This window comes from Sinocyclocheilus anshuiensis, unplaced genomic scaffold, assembly GCF_001515605.1.
Source record: "Sinocyclocheilus anshuiensis isolate Anshui unplaced genomic scaffold, SAMN03320099.WGS_v1.1 scaffold1230, whole genome shotgun sequence".
NCBI classification, from domain to species: Eukaryota; Metazoa; Chordata; class Actinopteri; order Cypriniformes; family Cyprinidae; genus Sinocyclocheilus; species Sinocyclocheilus anshuiensis.
Window position 1 is genome coordinate 728,647 of NW_015558637.1, and position 22,654 is coordinate 751,300.

Below are 22,654 nucleotides of genomic sequence, written 5' to 3' on the forward strand. Positions count from 1 at the left end.
TCATGACAAACTATATATCGTTGGAAAGGTCGAAGACTCCTAAATAGATATGTTACCAATGTTTTTGTTAAAAAATTATGTAGGAAAAGTAATAGATTAATTTTTGACAAGAGTGCACCTCAAAAATCTACATCATAACAGGAGTTCTGAACTTGTCAAAAAAAGTCTTCTTTGTTGCCTTTTTCTCTATCACACTTTAGAAATCATCAGAAATTATATATCAATTGAAAACTTTAAATCTCAAAATTCATAAAAGTAAAGTACTACGTCAGGTTTGTGTAACTGCGCTTGGCCTCACACCCACTAATCTAAACAGTGTATTGGTAAATCTGTACATGCAAATGATGTTTTTGGTGTATGATTCACATTTTTAAGACATGCGGATAGGGAAAGAACATGAGGGGTACGGGAAGAAACTGCCTCATGTTACTCACAGCTGCTTGTGACGTCCTCGCCACCGCCGCAAGAAAAACCCAACAAATCATAGAACAGGAGATTTGGAACAACTTTGGACTGTTTATAATAACCAACTGCTTCGACTCATTTGAAATGCCTGTTTATGTTGCACTGGCAACTGAACAGAGGACATCTCAACTATAACAGTAAACTAAGGCAGCTCAAATGAGTCAAGGCTATATCTTTTCCCTGAACCATTGAGTAAGTCTGGGTTTTACAGTGCAGTGACATCCAGTGTTATAACCAGTGTCCCAGTAGCCTAGATAAATTATATGATAGGAAAGTCAACAAATAAATAAAATCGAGACTGGCAGAGCATGTGCAATAAACGCTCAAAGCCATTCATCCGGTTTATTACTGAAATCCTGTAAAAGCAAATTAGCTATAAGTTACAAACAGTTGCTGTTGCTAGACTGTAAAGCTGATACTAAGAAACATAGTGAAGCCCAGTGAATACTCCTTTCACATATGTCAAGTTTCTCAATGCAAAACAAACACACAACACACCAAGGTACTCAAAGTCTTTGTCAAACAACAAAAAAGGCCAGCTTTCATCCAGAAAGGTGGGTTCTAAAATATAGAAGAAGTATTGTGAAAATGTGGTAAAGCTTTGTCTGTTTCGTTCAGGGCAGGAAACAAGGTGGGATGGCGTGGTGTCTGTCATACGCCGTGTCGTCACTTTCTTCTCCGTCGCTCACCTCGTCCATCATTCTTTCTTTCTCCTCATCCTCCTCAGTCTCGCTCCCTTTATCCCGTTCCCATTCCTGCAGTCTCTCTCTTTCCCGGTTTCTGCTTCTCTCTCGGAAACCTCTGGGAAGAGTGGTAATCTGCGGGATATGAAGTGACGGGTGTCAAGGACTTTTAACAGCATATCCACAACAAAAACTTCTCAGTATAAGAACATCGGAATTAGACTGAAGTGCATAGTTTACTCACCCTCATGTCATTACAATGTCATTTTTACAGGAAAAGATATTGCAGTAAATATGCTACAGTAAAACATGTTTTTAACTATAAGTTAACACATACAGTGAAAAACGATTGTGGTGAAATTACTATCAGATTTATGGTTGCAAGTAAAATTATGAATTACTGGATCATTTACAGTGTAAAACAGTAAAAGGACATTCCCAGTCTCATTCCCAGATTTTTTATTACTCTGATGGTGTTTTGTCTTTTAACAATATTAATATTAACAATATATCATTTAATTAAACGCACAAGTATAACTAGCAAAATATACATACACCAAAATGCCATCTTGCAATAACTGAAACACTTTTCTGGAAACCACAGCTGCCATTTTTTTTAAATCATAAATTTAACAGGATATTTTGTGTACTTTTTGTGCATTGTCTAGTGTATTTGTTCTTCCTCAGAACTTCTCTCTTTTTTTCGTGCAATTACAATGAATGAGGATGGAAGTTTTCAAAAGGTTAAAAAAGACGCAAAAACAAACCTCACAGATCAGTCCAATTTGTGAACAAATCATTCAGATCGGTTTTGTGAACTGGATATAACACATCATTGACAAGATCGGACTCAAAAGAAAGATCTGTTCACAGATCGGACAGTGTAACTCTACTAAACACGTCAAGAAACTTAACAGTGAATAATGACTTAGATCTCCATCTGTTTCTTGCAAAAAACAACTGTAGTCTTGTATTAAGACTTCGCAATATAGTAGCACACAAGCTGTATGGATCAGTTCTGTGGTATATGGAAAAGAAAAAGAGTGACTTTTGCGTTCCACAGAAGAAAGAAAGTCATGCAGGTTTAGAACGACATGAAGGGGAGTAAATGATGACAGGCATTTAAATTTTAGGTGATCTATGTATTTAAGACCTAAAACCTAAGCATTATATTTATATTTTATGAATGAAGCCTCACCTGGTTGTCATGAGTGGGCAGGGCGCAGTATCCAGGCTCCGTCCTGAATAAAAGACGAGGGGAATGTGTTCGGAAAGGCCTCGGGGAGTGAGAGCACACGGAGCGAGGGGAGGGCGAGCGGATGGAGTGAGGTGACGGAGAGCGGACGGAACGGGGCGAGTGCGGGATAGAGTGCGATTGAGACTGTGAAGGGGTCAGAGACGGGGCGTGATGGTTGAGCTTTGGGGGCCGCGGGGAGCGAGGGGGCAGTTCGGGCGGTTTGAGAGGGTCTATGAGGTCTATTTCAGTGAGGAGAGGTGGAGGGGGGACAAACACCTCGTCTGATAGAGGGATGTCCCCGTCAATCACGGCAAGCTCTGCCCGTGATAAGTGGTCCACAATGCCTGCCCCGAAAGAGTCGCCCACCACGTTAATGGAGGTGCGCATTCTGTCGCTGAAGACACACAAAAGACAGCTCTAAAAGCTGACACAAAACAGCTCAGGACAGCTGTTTATATTCATGAGGACAGTTGATAATTAGTCAGGACAAAACCAGGGCCGTCTTCAGGGGGTTGTAAGCGACGGCCCGTACATAACCCAAACAGAGTTGTTTGAACTCACAGAAGCCAATCGACAGCGACGAGCAGGCTGATGTCTTGAGTTGGAAGGCCCACAGCGGTCAGGATTAGCAGCATGGTGACCAGACCCGCACTGGGAATACTGGCCGCTCCCACACTGGCCAAAGTCGCTGTCATACTGCAGAGAAAGAAAGAGAGGGGGTTATACCACCATGACTGAGACAGTATGGGGCGGCACTGACAGATATGATCTATTGAGGGGGTGGGTGAAAAAAGAGAACAAGTTCAATGGAGGAAAGAAGGAAAATAAGAACAAAAGTAAAATGAAAAAGAATTGGAAGAAGATGCTAGCTCAGTTAAAGGAGGAACATCTGTGATGTAGCTGCAGGCTAAAGTTTTGTTTTGGAACTGTATTACAATTACAGAGCCATAGTAATAAAAAGCAATTTTAATAACTGTAATAATTACCAGATTGTTATGCCACAACACAAAGGATCATAAAACCAAACACATGCTGTGTGTGAGAACTAGCAGGCAAAAAAGAGACAACAAATGTCATTTTAAAAATGGATTATACAGAATCAATTCTTATCTGAACAAATAAATAAAATAAAATAAAAAATACAAATTCGCAGCCATTGTTCATCTAGTAAATATGAAAAATGACATAAGAGCAAACCAAAAAGCCCATTAGAAATAATTCCCTCCACTGCAGAAGCCACAATTTGTCTGGTTTCAGTTTCACATCTCCTTACCTAACAGTAACAATCTGTCCTCCATCTAGGGAAATGTCATTCATCTGAGCGATGAAAATGGCTGCTACAGCCTCATAGAGTGCAGTGCCATCCATGTTTATGGTGGCTCCAATGGGCAGCACAAAGCGAGTCACACGCTTGTCAATCTTTAGATTCTCCTCCAGACAACGAAACGTCACTGGCAATGTCCCAGCACTGAAAAAGAGAAAGTTAAATTGATTATAATTATCTAACAAATGCTGATTTGTTGTTTGAAAAATTGCTCTGACTAAACATGAATCCAAAATAACCCCCAAAAACTAATTATTTAAAAAAGTTGATAGGATTGCATGCATATTCTGTGCCAAACTGACAGTTGGTTTGACATTCAGAAAATGGTTTGGCGCAACAGATGTAAACCCAGATTTATTCATAAACAACTCTCTAAAATATGTTTTCATAATTTCCCATCCATTTAGACTGATTAATCTTTCTAGAGTTCTATTCTGGAGAACATCAGAAAGTGTGTTTGGCCAGATTAAGTAGTGTGGATGATTTATGTGGTGTCTAAAATATGTCATCTGATGTGTGTTTTTTTAAATTTTTTTTTTAGTTATGTTGGAGTTTATATTAAAACATCCACATACCAGTTTAAAATATAATTTTTCAAAATAAGAATGTGCTATATGTAAACGAGAGAAAAACAGAGAAAGATCTTGCTTCTCAAGACAACACTGTTTAACCAAAAGTGACGTTTAAATCTTCAGTCTATGCTGCCAGAACACTTAAATCAGCATATCACCATGAAACACGTGAGGAGTAGTCTGCTGTCTGTACCTGCTGGCCGTTCCCAGAGCAGTGATCCAAGCCTGGAAGATACCAGAGTAAAACGTGAAGGGGTTTTTCCGAGTCACGGCGAAGAATATGACTGGCAGGATGAGCCCGCCATGAATGATAAGACCGACTATGACCGTGACCATGTACATGCCTAGCTGCCTCGCCACCACTTCCAAGTCACCGATAGCAGCAATTTTCCCACAGATGAGGGAGGCAATGCCTACTGGAGAGTACCTGAGGACAGATTCGTTGAGTTATTTAGTGGTTAGTTTAGCTCTGTTTAGAGTACATGTCAAGTGTTTTTTTGTAATGTAAGGTTGCTGAGCCATAATACTTGTTCTCTAATTTTGTTTATCAAACATTAACAGTATAAAATAAAAACTAACTTTAATACAGTTTTTTGACAAACTCAATCAATCAATCAATCAGTTTGTATTTGTGGCAATTAAACAAAATTAAATAAAAAATATTAATAAAATAAAATCAAATTTGTATATGTGTCTTGGCAAATGGGGTTGTATTTTCAATACAGCTGCTTTGGAAAAATGTTTATTTGGAAAAGTATTATACAAATATGAATTGGAAATCTGAAAATGTTTATTTTTATATTTATTAGAACTATATTGTATTAATATATGCATGTGTGTGTGTGTGTGTGTGTGTGTTTGTGTACACTTCTTCTTTTATCTTTAGTACAAAGGCACAGTTATTTATTTTACATGTTTTTTTATAATCTCACTTTTTTTATTCACACAAACAGACATATCTGCCTTTATATTTTCAGAAGGGAGTCCCTTACAAGGGGATCATCATATTGGCCCAGTTTCGCAACCTGAACACCATATGAGAAGATGTTACTTCTTATGTGGTCTGAATTTAAATAATCTAAAATGCTGGGTATAAATATTGCACTGTGTGTTATGGTAAGCAACAGATGATGTTTATTGTACCATTTGAACCGTTTACATACTGTGAACGGAAAACACAGAACACAGTTAGTTACAGATGGGACAGTCTCAGGGCTGAGCGTAGACTGACTTTGCTGTCATATGCTTTTATTTTGGGGTATTTACTTATTCTGATTATTAATTATATTATTACAATATTATTACTGTACTTTAAATGTTATTTTTATTATATAGAGTGAAACATTATATTTAACAGGACAATACTGTCACGGTTGCCTACAGGAGGAGCGAGGAATGAGGAGACGTGGAGTCATCACAAATAATAGTCTTTAATAATCTTCAGAAGGGGAGACACAGGGCAGGCAGGAACACAATATGTAGCACAACATTCGACGTTTAAGACCCGACAGAAACAGACTGAACTGACTAGAACTAAAGCACACAGGGGTACGAGGATAATTAACTAGACACAGCTGGAAACAAATGAAGAACTAATCAGGGAACGGGAAGGACCAAATAAGGGCATAAGGAAACATAGGAAGCACGTGGGGGAGGAAAACACAACACATGACAGGAACAGGGTCTGACAAATACACTTAATTGAACAAATTAAAAAATAAATTATAAAGTATGAATTACCATGTAAATGATGGTGAAAATATATTATAGTCACCAAGATATGTCTATAGTAAAATACTGTTTTGGAAGTAAAAATATAAGAGCCTTATATAATTCACAGCGGAAAACAGTAAAGGGATTTTCCCAGAAGTCCCTGCATGGCACATCACCTTTGAGTATATCTGTTTTAGTCAGTCATATTCTTGAGTCTCTATCCTCGGCAGAGTTGCTCTCATAAAATGTCTTGACCCATTTCCATAAAAAAGTATTTTTAGTGTAGTGTTGCTCAATAAAAATGTGATGTGCAATGCGTTCAAAGCAAACAAACGATCAGGGAAAGAGCTTATGACCCAGGTGGATCCGCCTCGAAATGGTGTATATAAAGCTCTGCAAACACAACAATTACAAGGAACTCCTCAGATGAGAGCTTGGTTATCTGGAATCAGTCTCATACACACCGCAATAATGTTTATTATAAGCTCTGTTAAGAATAAATGGAAGAACACATGCTTCTGCAATGCTAAACATAAACCACAGTGTGAACATAAGATATCTTTAACCTCTTAAGACCCTGCGGCCTCATATGAGGACATTATATTTTTGTGAATTTCTCTGAGACTGTACATGCCACAGTTTTAAGTCTGGATGTCCTGTACAGAGCACATTCAGGGCATTTCAGAGATACTAATGTTTGTGTACACTTCTTCTTTTATCTTTAGTACAAAGGCACAGTTATTTATTTTACATGTTTTTTTATAATCTCACTTTTTTTATTCACACAAACAGACATATCTGCCTTTATATTTTCAGAAGGGAGTCCCTTACAAGGGGATCATCATATTGGCCCAGTTTCGCAACCTGAACACCATATGAGAAGATGTTACTTCTTATGTGGTCTGAATTTAAATAATCTAAAATGCTGGGTATAAATATTGCACTGTGTGTTATGGTAAGCAACAGATGATGTTTATTGTACCATTTGAACCGTTTACATACTGTGAACGGAAAACACAGAACACAGTTAGTTACAGATGGGACAGTCTCAGGGCTGAGCGTAGACTGACTTTGTTGTCATATGCTTTTATTTTGGGGTATTTACTTATTCTGTGTTTGTTCTTTTAATGTTAAAAATGTATTAGAATATGAAACCGACATGTTCCTTCCCACCGTCTCACTCCTTTTGTGCTGTAAAATGTCCTGTTAGCATTACAGATCAAGTGTTTAATTTCTGCAGATATGATTCATAAGTTCAGTGCTCTAACTACTTTCTGCTATGTCTGTCTTTGCCAGCATGTGGGTATCTGTCTGCGGCCTATTTGTCGGAGGATATATTACATCCAGAATAAAACTCCCACATTTACTCATGGGAACACAAATATGATGGTGCACTCTCTCAGATTCCTGTGCTGTTCTGTCCCTGACAAATTCCCCTCTCTCCCTCTTCCTTACATGCTATACTTTTCTCTCTGTCCAATTCTCTTACTCTACTGAACACCCCTGAACACGCTGGACAAATTCAAACACAATAATGCCTTAGTACAAAAACCTTCTACACTTCTGTAGCCAGTTTTATCCCATGCTTCAGGAATCAAAACATGCAGAGATTAATTATTGTTATTTATGAGTGGATGATGAGTGGATGACACTCGTAAAATGGCTAAAACAAATTCATTTGTTTCAGTTGCAATAGATTGTACACACTCATGATAAAGGCAGAATACTGACCACATGATCATGGACACCATCTTCATGATGATCTCATTAAGGATGTTGAAGAACTCGCACATGAGCTTCCCCCTCTCTCCCATTTTCCCCATGCAGATACCAAACGTGATGAAGAACCCAATCAAACCTTACAACACAGAGAGGTGACAAAAATGATGATTAAATATAGTGAAATTAAACAGAAATTCATCTATTTTCTATTGATAATTCCTAACATTATTTGGTATTCCAATAATGCATCACAAACTGAAATGCCACTTTCTGTAGTTGCTGGTACTTAAAATTACATTTATGCTGTATTTTGCGTTTCAAGTACAGAAAAAAAAAAACTGAATATACTCTAACCTAAAACATTCATTCCCCACTTGAGTTCCAGTTTTTTACTATTGACAATGATCGGTTCTGTTTGGTTCTGGACTGGGACAGCTACTTTTTTCATCACCGTTTGAACCTGAAAAGAGAAGCAAGAAACAAATGACGATTCCATAAAACGGTCAGCAAAACTCTTTTGGACATAGTTTAGTGTAAATATATATATATATATATATTTTGTAACGGTACACAAACATGAAGGTTTGGTACGTACCTCAGTTTTGGCATCACGGTTCGGTATGGTTTTGGTACAGCAGGAGGAAAAAATTATATATTTTTTAAAATTAAACAATGGTTTACTGAACAAATTGCTTTTCCTTTAAATAAATTCAATTACAATTCAAATGTTCTTAGGGAATCTACCTCAAAAATCTACCTCAGCTTCTGCCCTTTTACTAAAAGGTTACAATTAACAACAGAACCCAAACTTAAATTCAATTAATATTTATTTTTAACCATAATAATCGACACTCACATTAAATATTTGTATGCAAACATGTAAATTGCACATAATGCCGTTTTTAAATTAAATTCTAAAATGATACAATTCCTATTTGTTGTTGAAATATAATCATTTACACAGTGGCTGCCATAACATTTATTTAAACACACATTAAATAATTAAGACATCACTAACAGGTAAAGTAAAATATAATGAGTATATAGTCTAATATTTCTCAAAATGCTCTTTTCTAGACTTCATTTCTCTAGCTAATAAGGAATATAATGAGAAAACCTGTTTATGGCCATTTTACACACATTTTGCAGGAAGAAAAATAGTATATTGAATCATTCTGTTATAACATAGTTGAGAATCATCTTTATACAAAGTTTTATTAAAAAAAAATCTTGAAAACTTACAATTTATTGGTGATTTAAAAAATCAATTGTTTTTGCCTATGCATGTTCATTCATGTCTTTTTATTTTTTTAAAGAAATTGAGTCCCGATGTCCTCTACCGAGGACATAGCATAACTTATGAATGAAATATCTTTTTTTAATATATATATTTTTTTACATTATTTTTAATGCTCTAAACAATGTAAAGACATGGAAAAAACTAACTTTTTCCTAAAACTTTTTTCTCGGGTCTTAAGAGGTTAAATTAATTTTAAAAGGCGTGAACGTCACAAATGTTTCACAGTGTGCTGAGTGACGCCTGAAGTCCAGCATTTTCATTTTAGATTTTAGATTAGAAAAAAATCTTAGGAAAAATATCAATATTCAGGCCTTTATATACAACAAAAGGTTCCAAAATGAACAATCAAAAAGCAAATGCAAGTAAAATGTGGCTTTAGTAACTCAGTTAGCTGGTAACGTTTAACTTAACACAGGTTAAACTGCAATAAAAGAACAATAATTGGAAAATGACTATGCCTTGTTTAGCAGACAGCAGGAAAAAACTATGCTTAAATGAAAATAATAAAATATTGCAAAATAAATAGGCAACTTTAAAAAAGAAGAGAAAGCGATTCTCATATTGTTTTCTGGCCAAACTCTACACAAATTCATCTGTCATTTGTTAGAAGCAAGACAAATTAGGCAGATGGACAGGACAGGTTGTGTGACATGTCCTCACGCTCAAAAACCATGAACAAACAATGTAAAAAACAACAGCTGTGAATCATTGGCCACAGACAGCATGAACCATTGGTCAATTTAGATCTGACCCCAGGTTCCCATGAGCACAGCCCCATATACATCATGAGTAACCCACTGCGCCACTGTTCTAAAAGATTCACATTTTCTAAACAACAGAAATGCAAAATGCAGACAAAAAATGTTTCAACAGAGCACAAATAAAGAGAAAAGTCCTGAAGAGAGAGAGAAAAAAAATCACCCACAAGTAATCAGAGACATAAACTCTCATGCATGATGTCTCTGTTTGTGGGCGGGACCCGGTTTCATGGTAAACCACTGACCCCAAGTGCATACTGGGTGATCTTGTGATTACATTTAAAACTTTTCAAAGCACAAGCACAACTTTTTACCTGTTGAAAACAGGCCTGGACCAGGTTCTCTGGGAAAAGGTTTCGGATCAGATCCAGAAAGGCATCCATACTGCTGACTTCTTGGTTCTTGGGGGCGGAGCTGACCTGACCGGACCTGAGTTTTGGGTTCCCAGGGTGCATTCCAAGCACCAGGATTACACCTAGAACAGCAGCGATTACTGTGGTGGACATGTAGTACACCATTGCTCTGGAGCCCATTCTTCCACTGGAGCGAGCATCCAGACCGGCCAGGCCTGCGAGACAGAGGGAAAAAAAGAGAGATCTTGTATCAACAAAGATAAATGGCTTGTTTTCTTGTGCTGTAGACACTCTGTTTCCATTTAACAATCATAAAACACAACACATGTGTTTGAGGACTGACCTGTGATGAGACTGGAGATGATGAGGGGCAGGATGAGCATCTTCAGCATTCTCATTAGGATGTCTCCCGTAAAGGAAACCAGTTTGAGAGTGTTTGCGTCCAGATCAGGAACATAACGCAGCATCATGCCCAGCACTGTGCCCGCTATAACACCTGTGAGAGTGTCGATTACACCGGTTATGTTCAGCCTGCTTATGAAAAGGTGTATGGATCACAGCATTTTAGGATTCTGGGTATTTCACATGCACCATTGCTTAACTGTCCTGTATCTGCAACATCTCAAACTACTGTTGTATAAACAGTGTTGCTACATTGGGGCCAAAGAATTTGCTGAGAACTTGCTAGTTTGGTATTTGTCTGCGGTTTGACCGATGATCACACTAATGAAACCACAGACAAGATTTATCTTTTATATTTTTAAGAATGTAAGTATAAGGAAAGCTAAAGGCTGACAAACTAGGATTAAATTGGTCATATCATACATTTTTGGGCCCAAAATAGAAGTATTTAAGTTTTCATGACCATTTATTTCCTCTTTCCAGCTGCTGTGCCTTTAATAAACACCCCCTTTTCATTCAAAATTAACTAATCTCTTCCCGTATATTATCAACAATTTTTAGCAATAATATCGTCTCTCCTGCTTTGTCCTTATCACCTCACTGTGACTAGCTAGACTTTATTAGTTTATGACCACCAAACGGGCAATAAAATCATGAACTGGCAAACTTATTTAATCTTCTGAACTTCCAAGGAAGGAGACACATACAGATCTGAAGTTGTATACAAACACTCCCACACATTCATGCACGCACACACAAGCACACCTAGCAGGGTGAGGGCAAGGAGCAGGTTGCGTGAAAACCAGCCGCATTGTTGATTTGTGTTGTCTTTTAATTCTGCTTCCACTCCATCGTCCATCTGCAATGCTGCACTTGTCTGGTTGCCCAAATGCTTATTCGTCATTCTATCTGTATGTCAAGAGAAAGAAAGAACGCAAGAAAGTCCAAGGTAAATAAACAGTGATGATTACTTAAATATCCTACCCTTCACTTTATGCCTCCAGTGAACTCAGGCCTTTACGAAAGGGGTCAGGGGGTCAAGGTTTTGCTGTTTAGCACAGCCCAGTAAGTCCCTGCTGGTTGATACCAAAATGACTCAATTCTACTGCCAAAAAGCATCTTTCTCCATTGACTTATTGCAGTATGTAGACTACCGCAGGGCCGGTTCTAGACATTTGGAGGCCCTAGGCAAAATTCATGCTGGAGGCCCCCAGCCCCAATAAAAAGCACTTGAAACAAAAATGATTCCTAACCTTTGTATTTATTATATCGTATTTTACATTTTGTGTATTTTTACTTATACAGTACTGGTCAAAAGTTTGGACACATTACTATTTTAAAAGTTTTTTAAAGAAGACTCTTATGCTCACCAAGCCTGCATTTATTTGATCAAAAATACAGAAAAACAGTAATATTGTGAAATACTATTACAATTTAAAACAATGGTTTTCTATTTTTACTATACTTTAAAATATCTATTTCTGTGATGCAAAGCTGAATTTTCAGCATCATTACTCAAGTCTTCAGTGTCACATGATCCTTCAGAAATCATTCTAATATGATGATTTATCAATGTTAGAAACAGTCGTGCTGCTTAATATGTATTTTATAACCTGTGATACTTTTTTCAGGATTTTTTGATTATTAAAAAAGTTGTTTAAAAATAAAAAAAATTGAAATCTTGTATGACAATACAAGTCTTTACTATCACTTTTTTTTTAATCAATTTAACACATACTTGCTCAGTATTACTGTTTTTTCTGCTTTTTTGATCAAATAAATGCAGGCTTGATGAGCATAAGGGACTTCTTTCAAAAAGAAGTAATGTGTCCAAACTTTTGACTATTATTTATGTACATATTAATCAAACTTTATCTAAGGTAATCTATTTTTTGTTTGTTAAGGATGTTATTATAGCCATGATATTATTAATAATAATTATTATTATTATGCAGTAATTTGTTCAGTAATTTATTCACAGTTCCTGAATACCACTTCAGTAAATAAACATAAGTGCTTTTATCATTTTTTTTCCTAGCTGGGTACGGGCAGGATTTCCCCCACCCTGTCAACACACAGAAGGAGACAACACAGGTCAATTTCCACAGCACAAAGTTTTATTGAGAGGCTTTGGAGGAGAATGCGATGATCACAGGAAAGTGATAATAGTTCAGTAACTCTAGCTGAGACTAACACTGTCCTTGATTTGCAGGCTCATGGGGAATGCGGAATGCAGAGCAGCTGACTGAAAATGAAGGGATCCTAGAGTAGATCAGGTAAGTAGTCAGGTAAGTTGATAGAATAAGTAACAAGACCAGACACTGAGGTGGTGACAGGAAGGTGGCTTCATACTGTGGTTGATTAGTGCAGACAGGTGAGGGGAATCAGAACCCTGGTGATTGTGAACGAGTGGGTGGGGCTGAAGGATCTGGCATTGCTTGTGACTCCGTGACAGTACCCCCCCCACCTCCATGGGTGGCTCCAGATGCCCGCAAGTCGTGGCGATGAGGACGGCCATGGCCCCTGGGTGCAGGATGGTCAGGATGAAGAGCATGGAACCCACAATCTCTCCTCAGGGCCATATCCCTCGCAATCTACGAGGCAACCGGGAGTCCAGGATGGTATTGAATCGATAGAGGTTTTGTTCTTCAGCAATCTCATGAGGAGGAGGTACATCCAGTTTGCCAGATCCTGTGGAAGGAGAGACCAAGGGGTTAGTGAAGGGTTTGAGCAGTGAAACATGAAAAGTAGGTGCAATACGGTAGTATTGCGTAATACGTGAGTCCAAAAGGGTAAGTCGCGGGGTTGATGGCACATAGGTCCTCTCTTCTGGACCTCCCGGCAGAGCAGGTTCTGAGCGAGTGGCTTCCGTGATCTGATCGTCCAGAGATCACTGGATGGGACTCATAATTAAAGCTGGAAGGAGTATGGTTTGGGAGGATAGTTATTGTCGTCTGAGTGTGTCTGCTTTCTGGTTCTTGGAACCGGGATGATAAGTGACTGTAAAGTTGAACCTGTTGAAGAACAGAGCCCAGCGGGCTTGTCGGGGATTGAGTCATTTGGCATCGCGAAGATATTCCATATTCCAAGTTACAGTGATCCGTAATCACTTCAAAAGGGTGATTGGCTCCCTCCAGCCAGTGTCGCCGCTCCTCTAGAAGTTCTCTGTTGCCGATGTCATAATTCTGCTCCGCCAGGGACAGCTTTTTGGAATAGAAGGCACATGGATGGAGGATGGGAGGCTCTCCGTGATATTGAGATAATACCGCTCCTACCCCTACTGTTGAAGTATCCACCTCTACGACGAATGGGAGTTGGGGATCCGGGTGAGCGAGGGTAGGAGTGGTACAAAATGCCTCTTTGAGCTGGTGGAAAGCGTCGATGGCAGCAGGCGTCCAGGACAGAGACTTGGGCTTACTCCTGAGTAGCGAGGTGATTGGTGCACAGACTTGGCTGAAATTGGAAATGAACCGGCGATCGAAGTTGACAAAGCCCAGGAATCGTTGAAGTTCTTTGATGGTGCTTGGTTGCGGCCATTCCTTGATGACTTGTACCTTCCTCTGGTCCATGTGAATTCCATGATGGTCGATGACGTATCCCATGAACTGGATAGAGTAACGGTGAAACTCGCACTTCTCCAGTTTGAGATAGAGGTGGTGTTCTCTCAGCTTCCAAAGGACCTGCTTCACGTGGTGGTGATGTTCAGCTGATGTACACCATGACAAAGTGCTGGAGGTACTCCCAGAACACCTCATTCATGAATCCTTGGAAGACCGAGGGTGAGTTGGAGAGGCCGTAACGCATTACCTGATATTCGTAGTGGCCATATGTTGTCACGAATGCCGTCTTCCATTCATCATCCTCCCGGATCTGAATGAGGTTGTAAGCTCTATGCAGGTCCAGCTTAGAGAAGATGTGAGCTCCACGCAGCCAGGGTGGCCGGGACCAGAGGAAGTGGATAACAATACTTGACCGTTTGGGAGTTAAGGACCAGGTAGTCTATGCATGGCCGCAAGCCTCCATCCTTTTTACCAACTCGATGCCGCATTTAATCAATATTGACTACAGATCTTGTCATATTATTAATATTAATAATATAATATTATGTATTGCATTATTATGTTATCTTAAATATGCACTATATACACAAATCATGTGGAAGTGAAAGAAACGTTCACTACTAAGCAGAAAAGAAGTTAATTTCTAGTTAGTTGAAACTGAAATGAAGTATTATGGTAGAGCAGTAATGTAATCATCAGCAGAATTTAGAAGATTCACACATCTAAGGTCCTTTTTTGAAACATCAAGTGTGTGAATGCTTTTTGACTTTGAATACAAACTTCTTTGCCTTTTGTAGCTATTTTGCTAATCAGCTCCTGACGGGATATCTTTCATTGCACGTGCAAATTCAATGCGGCGCGTCTGGGTGTGTCAACGGCACTCACTCTCGTTTAAACTCGTAATAAACCGGTGAATAATATGTCCAGAAATCGACAGAACAAGTTTATATTTAGAATACATTGCAATCACTTCAAAATAGATGACAACAACACACAACTGCATTAGGAGCTACTTCTTTACATGCCTATTTAGCCGTTTGCTTCGCAGCACCTGAAGGATGTGTTCGTTACAGCAAACATTCAGAAGGTGGGACCCGCTTTGAAACGGCAACATTAATTGGTTTAATTGGAGGTAATCAACAATACTACCAATGGCTCAAGCCTCCGTTACCTGGTCTAAAATGACATTTTGGAATTAGCAACAGAGGCGTGGGATGAGATGCGTAAGAAATTAATCCCACCTTCAAGAGTGTTTTAAGGACAAAAACCTGACAAATGTCTTGAAATACAACATCTGAACAATGTCTTGAGGTGTGGTAACTGTAGTATATGTGGAATAATTTACTTACGGTCTGTTAAATTATTAGAAACCTCGGGTATGCATTATTTTCTAATAATTCAAAGGCCCATCATCAATTATTCCTGGAAACACACTGTGTGTGTGTGTGTGTGTGTGTGTGTGTCAGATTATAATTTCTTTACTGTGTATTGTTTACTATGAAAATATATTGATGTCTTTTAAATTACATATCACATATTGCTGAAGCTAAAAATGGTCAAATTTAATTTTCTATTCCAAAGCAAATTTTAATTTTCAACAAAACTTTTTGATTAGTCTTCACTTAACAGCTTTGACTGCTAGCTTAACATAGCTTTAACTGGTAAAGTTCTTTAATTATCCAGAACTAGAAAAATCACAAAAAAGTGATCTTTGTTTTAAGTCAAGCACTGAGGAAACAATGCTTGTGCATAGCACGGACAGAAGCAGCGTATAACCATTAAGATAAATGGGAATGCTAATGAATTGCTTTTTTCCAGGACTAACAAACTTCCTTGGCCATGCCCTGCTTCTAAAAATTGCTCTGGACAAATACTAGTGCAATGACAAATTATGATGAAAAATATCTTTCCAAATAACCTCAAGCTTTCTTTCTATCATGCTAATGAGCAGTGGCTAAGCAAAACAATTCACCAGAATGACAACAAACTTAGCGTGTGTTTAAAAGTCGTATTAGTAATAGAAAAAAAAAGACCACAGAGATAGACGAAGTAACCGCGATGTCTGAGACTGATGAATTGTAGTTGTGGATGCGATTAACACCCTTGCGAGTAATGGATTGGTCACAAACTTTTCGCCTCAGCAACACAGGCCTATATTACAGCAGGAGTATGAAGATAGGGTCATGAAATTGCATCTGAAAGCCTTGAACAACCCTCTGCTGTGTTTATATGAGCATGCCAACACATAACACACCACATTACCATAATTGGTCATTATTATTTTTATCTGTCGCCGTCTATGCTCATGACACTGGAGGCCAACGTATTGCACAGCCTCATTTGATTGTATTCTTCTTCTTAATTTTTGTATGATTTATTTATGACGGATTATGACAAAGTCTTTGTACTCACAATCTAAAATGCATAAATAAACAGTTTATTAGAAACCTCCCAAGCAACATCTGCACCACACAACATGTTGATTTTCTCATCCGCATCAAGCAGTTGGCAATTCTGTGATCCGTATGATTGTCCAAAACAGTCAAGCAAGAGATTTACTTATTCAACTCCTCGCATCACATTGAATCTTACAGCTGTTTTTCCTGTAACGCTCCGCCTCTTTTATAAAGAGAAATCAAATGATGCTGAAATGAAGGCATGGTTCGGTTTGGAAGAAACAAAACCCACAAAGCCTCGCAGGAAAATATTATAACCCTTTCCAATCTTTTAATCTTCTAAACTGTTACTTTTCAAGCATTCTGTTACATGCACACACAGACACACCCATATACACTGTCAAACCTCCATATGGGAATAATGCACAGCTCCTGTTCCTTTACAATACCGTATGACTGCCAAGTGGGGCCAATAAACATTTCATCAGCCTCGGCCCATTATAAACATCTGCATGAAGCCGGACACTGATTGAGGTATAGGAGAAACTGAGGTTTGAGTAATGAGACATATAGAATAAACACACATGTTCAGAAGAAAGTAAGAGCTGAAAGACAGTGCGTCATTTATATTTCCGAACAAACATTTGTGAATTGCATCATGAAGAAGAATAATTCTTTGCCTTTAATCTTAAAATAACTAGGCAAGAGAAATACTCACCCTTGTTTGCCGTTTGGGCCTTTTTGCCCTTTCTCTTCTTACCATTTTTCAGTGCCGTTTGGTTGTGACTCTTTGAGCTCCATTTCTCTTTCTTTTTCTGGATGTTCCCTGTCCTGTTCATCTGTGTGTTCTTCATCTCAGATTTAAACTAAAACAACAGTTGCTGCTCAGACATAAAGACAGATTGGCAGCATTGCTGAAATGTTTTTTTTTTTTTTTTGGAGGGGGAGGGAGGGAAGTCATTTGCCAAGTTTCAATTGCACAAACATAATCCTCTGTGAAGCCTCATCGGAGAGGAGAGAGAGAGTGAGAAAGAGAAGCTTATGACCCGTGATTCTGCATCCCTTTTTACAATACCTCACAATTTTCTCTTAAGTCGTGAGCTTAAACCTGTTTTCACGAAGGTCTCCGCATTCAAACACAGGCAACAACATGCCAGAACTGCACCTATAAAAAAAGAAGCGCTACTACATTCTGCTAATCGCTTTTTTGGAGTGCTGCTTTGTTTTCCAGAGAGGAGGTAACAGGTTGTAACTGAATAAGTCATTTTCATTCACAGCGCTGGTGGGAGGTCACAGTTTTCAAGAAAGGTCACGATGTTATAGTGAAACATTGAGGAAAAGCAACTCAAAACTGTGCAACGACACAAGTAACAAGTAAGGCACAAAGATTTCAATTCATGAAAAACATTGATAGTCTTTCTTACAATTTCGTGTGCTCTTAAGCCATGATGCAGGTCTCTAAGATCAGCCAGTGTCACAATACATCCCGCCCCCGATAAAGAATGTGACCATTTTGTTTTCCACCAATCCAGACTGATTATGAACAAGAACATGAACAGGATTGGCCACCTATAATGTAAGAGCTTTGGCTGTCAGTCAGAAGATGATATTAAAGTGGTAGTTCAGCCGTAATATCCCAAAATATCTTCTTTCATGTTCCAATTAAGACAGAAAGTCATACAGGTTTGGAACACTGTACAGAATCAGAAAAGCTACTACTGGTTGTCTGCTGAGTTTGCATTAATATAGTTGATCAAAATTTGCGATATTGCAATAATCGGTAAGATATTGCACCATTATTTGGGTCCAGTGCTGCATTAAGTGCATTTCACACAGGATGTGAGATGGAACACAAGGGAATCTCGAGACGTGTTTTTCAGATGAACTACTTCTAACCTGACAGCAGCATCTAAAAATGCAGAGCAGATGGTGTGAACCACTGAACAAACCAGACATTGTGCAACAGCCAAAAACGTCAGTCTGGCACATGTGTACAAAGACCAAAAATTAAAAAGAGGGCATATGGAATGTGTAAGGAATAATGCATTCCTAAATTATTGCAAAATAAACCCGACAGGGTAATCAGGGCCCTGATGCGGAGCGGATATTCCGCTTTATTATACTCACCAAATAAAAAAATTATGAACATGAAATTTTTATTTGATTTGAAATTATTTTATACTTTTACCTGTATCTTACATTAAGGCAATACACAAATCAATCGGCCTAGCAACAAGACAATTTTACAGCAATACAAATGCCAAAGTCCTCTGAGGTCTTGTTACAATCGATCAGCCACAAGACAGTAGTGCCAGAGTGGTCCGATATGGTGCGTTGCCATGGTGACCACTGAATTCCAACTGACCAATCGGAATCAAGCATTCCAAAGGGCCCTGTAAAAATTACATGAACCCTAATGCACAGTTTAAGCAAGTATCTTTTGTGATGGGTAGAGTTTGGTGGATTTTAGTGGGGTCTGGGTAGCGCTCACATTTCTTATTGCAGACATGATTGAATCTAGTTTTGGGGGGTGCAAAGACTTTCTTCAGCTTACTTCGAAAATTAAGACTGAAGGGTTTAACAAGAACACATTGCAACTCAACGCTATGAGGTCCATTGAACACCATCAATGGAATCAAATGATAAATGATCGCAAAAACAAAATAAAATTAAGTCTTAACTTGATGGTTGCTACCACATCTTGAGGCAAGGACTATGTACTCTACTTAGACACTATTTATTTCTTCCACTTACTGACACTTAATGAACATTACCTGAGATCATTCCTCAAACAAGCAACCAAACTAATGCCTAAAGCTTAGCCAAGCTAAGCTGCTGGACTATAGCCATATCAAACAGAACAGGTTCGATTTACAGTGGCAAGCTCTTTATGACAGAACAGGATGCTCAGGAATGGAATGGATGAAACGATTAACCACAGGCAAAACTATAGCTTACCAAAAAAAACAACAAAAAAAACAAAACAGTGTGTTAATCAGAGTGCCAGAAGATGTTAGATAGAGTGATACCAGTCAGAAGACTTGAAGTTGCGGTCAAACCAAAATCCCTGGAAGACAGAAAGGCCTTGTGGAATCCCTTTAGAAAGCTAGCCAAGAATCACAATAAGCATTAAAAAGTGAGAAAAAGATGAGTGTAATGGAGTTAAACCTTGACCAAGCCTGGTTTAAGATGATTTGGCTAGTCTCCCGATCTTGACCAGCTGACAAGTGTATAAAACCCCTATTAAAACCATCAAAACAAACCACACTGGGACACCTGCTAACCACATAGCCGTTTTGTTTTTTTAGCAGGTAAGTTGGAGGAGATAAGAACGCGTTTCTTGTGGTTTGGCTGCCCTTATTTGCAGGAGCTTCAGTGACGGTGTGGAAGATAGCAATGTCAAACAAAAAGAAAAAGTTATGTAACAAGTTTGAACAACCACATTTCTGTCACATTACAGAGAACTTGGTCCAAGTAGTGCCTTAAACTAAACAGGAGAACTACTCAAGAATAAGAACTTAAAGCTATGTATGTTTGTTTCAGGATACATTCTGTTTTCTGGGTTTATTATTATAGTGTTTTTTTTTTTTTGTATTTTCATACGTCTATGTCTATACTTTATTACTAATTGATAATTTATTCTTTTTGTTTGTTTTCTAGATCAAATACCTATAGTGAAATCACCACTGGATTTCAACATAACTGGGTAATTATGCTTTTTTGAAGGATGAGGGAGTCATGTCCTATCTTGAATACCAGAATCACCACTGATGTCAAGGTGTGTTCGGATGTCTGAATGTGTGGTCAGTGTGTGCGTGTGCGAGTGTGTGTCTGAGGATTATTTTCTGAGGTTGATTGTTTGGTGTGGGCGTTGCAAAGGGATCGAGATATAATCCCATAACTCCCTGCCTCAGTGAGAAAATGGAAGCAACACAGTGACAGACTGGACACCACAGTTATCTTTCAATGTCACACATAAACTATGCAAACTAGACCCATCCATAAATAATCTCAATATACATGGATGGGTCACATACAGTTCAGATTAATAATTAAACCACTTTGAATTTAAACTATATATTTGATCAGTTGCATCATGCATTCCCTGGTAATCAAACCCATGATCTTGTTGATGTTGCTAGCACTGTGTTCTACAGTTTGAGCTATGGGAATACTTTTTTGTTATAGGAAAATTCTCACATATAGGAGTTTCTTAAGATCATACTGTACCACATTCCAACCATCAAATGCAATAAATTATTTTATTAATCAGTATTTTCACCTTGCTTTTAAATGTCTACATTACATTTGGCAGATATTTACATCCAAAACTACTACCCTGGGAATCAAACCAATGACACTGGTGTTGTCAGTGCCATCCGCTACTGTTTTGAGCTACAGGAATACTGAACAAAAAGTTGAATACAATATTTTTTTATTTATTCTGAATTATATCTTAAATATACTTTGAAATACATTTTTACTTTTTACTCTACTGGCATTTTTTAAAAGCATAAACCAAAATGAATTATGTTACATTTTCCAATGGGATAAAAATAATAATAATAATAAACTTAATTCAAGAAATATTCTGTAAAACAAGTCATAATGTAGTATACAATTTCTATTCTCAAGTAAGAAACAATCATTTAAGGAAGTTTAGGTATTTTAACCGTACAACAATATTAAGAATTTTTATTGCAGTCTAGAAAAAAGAAGTGTATCTCAGGTTCACACACTTTTTAAAGACCAATTGCATTTTATTTTAAAGCCATGCATCTCAGCCTTTTGCCAGAATGTGAGCATATACAATCATAAACATATACAAGACTGATGTAAAGCAATGAGATGTATGTATACTGTAAAGAAAGAATGTTTTTACTTATTTTGCCTGTGGTTAACTTTGAAAGGGTGATCAAGCACATATGCAGGTAGATGTATGGGTCATCTTGCTTAACCACACACTGCACACACCCTTCCCCCTTACCCCTCTATCTCTGACAATAATCTGAGTGTATTAATCTGTTGTTTGAACTCCTTAAGCACAGACTGTCTATCACATCTGCTCGCCTCACCCTGCTAAAGCTTTGCTATTTATAAATCCCCATTTCCCCCTTCTCTGTTTCTCTACTGCACGTTTTTCCCTAACTGAGCCCCGCAGGAACCCTCATTTTACTTTCCTAAATCCTTGTCAATCTGTCCTTAAGCTCCATGTCTGCAGAATCACCTCTTTCGTTACTTAATTTCTGAAGCCACTCTGGTCTCGTTGTGACAAATTTTCTCTCACTGATATATGTCTCAATCTAGCGATCTATCCACAGCTGGTTGACTCCTCTTTCAGTAGTGCCTCTAATGAAGCATGCCTCATTCATAATCTGCACTCTTGAAACCATCCATCATCTCTCTGACACTTCACACTACCACTACGCTCAAAGAATGCCCAACCAGGGCTATTTGTTAACTGATATGTGCTGTTAAATTTGAAGCAATGACATGTGCAATAACAACACTAAGAGGAATTCAAAGGCAAAAAAGGAAAACCGTGCACACTCAAACAATCATAGATGGCCGACGATAATCATGTGACTTTATGTCCACTATACAGTGTTTTAGCATGTCATAATATAACAAGCCCAATAAAATGAATCATTAACAAAAATATAGATAAAGTTCTATGGCATACTGAGAAGGTAAGGGACAAGTTTAAACAGAAACAAGAACAGTACTCTGCAGTAGTTCATAGTCTTACCTGTGCCGTTGTGCTGTCTTCCATCCAACAAGATGTAGGTATTAGGAAAGGGACATGTGAAAAGAATTGACAGAGGGTGAGAGATGGAGTGAGAGAGTGAGAAAGAGATGAGGCAAAGTCACAGTCTTTGCGTCATCTGAGAAAATTCTCAGATTAATAAAAACGGTTTGATTCCCTGAGCCTGGCTTGCTCGCTCAGTCTCTCTCTCTTTTGCTCTCTCGCCCTATTTTTCTCATTTTCACACTGACATATTCACACTCTCCCAATCATATCTATTTTATTAATCCTCCAGTATCCAGTTACTTTGTCAGCTGTGTCTGCTTTCACTATCTAATACATAATCAGTGTAATTCACTGAATTATGTATGGCCTGACAGACAGACAGACAGACAGACAGACAGACAGATAGATAGATAGATA

The 22,654-nt window shown here is 38.2% G+C and overlaps 1 protein-coding gene across 3 annotated transcripts; it reads right to left on the bottom strand.

Moving 5' to 3' along the window:
• Positions 1 to 258: 258 nt before the first annotated feature.
• Positions 259 to 22,369, bottom strand: LOC107680867 (excitatory amino acid transporter 2-like). Of its 3 annotated transcripts, none has more exons than XM_016476934.1 (11): positions 22,235 to 22,369; positions 11,295 to 11,438; positions 10,471 to 10,623; positions 10,089 to 10,342; positions 8,071 to 8,176; positions 7,726 to 7,852; positions 4,475 to 4,708; positions 3,659 to 3,853; positions 2,947 to 3,081; positions 2,347 to 2,779; positions 259 to 1,283 (listed from the first exon to the last, which is right to left on the bottom strand). In XM_016476934.1, exons 2-11 carry the CDS (start codon positions 11,431 to 11,433, stop codon positions 1,080 to 1,082), a joined length of 1,980 nt encoding a protein of 659 aa, XP_016332420.1. In that variant the 5' UTR covers positions 11,434 to 11,438; positions 22,235 to 22,369; the 3' UTR covers positions 259 to 1,079. The 3 variants fall into 3 exon arrangements, with proteins under 3 accessions (XP_016332420.1, XP_016332418.1, XP_016332419.1); XM_016476932.1 differs by lacking the exon at positions 22,235 to 22,369 and adding an exon at positions 17,204 to 17,579; XM_016476933.1 differs by lacking the exon at positions 22,235 to 22,369 and adding an exon at positions 12,997 to 13,272.
• Between the last annotated feature and the right edge of the window lie 285 nt (positions 22,370 to 22,654).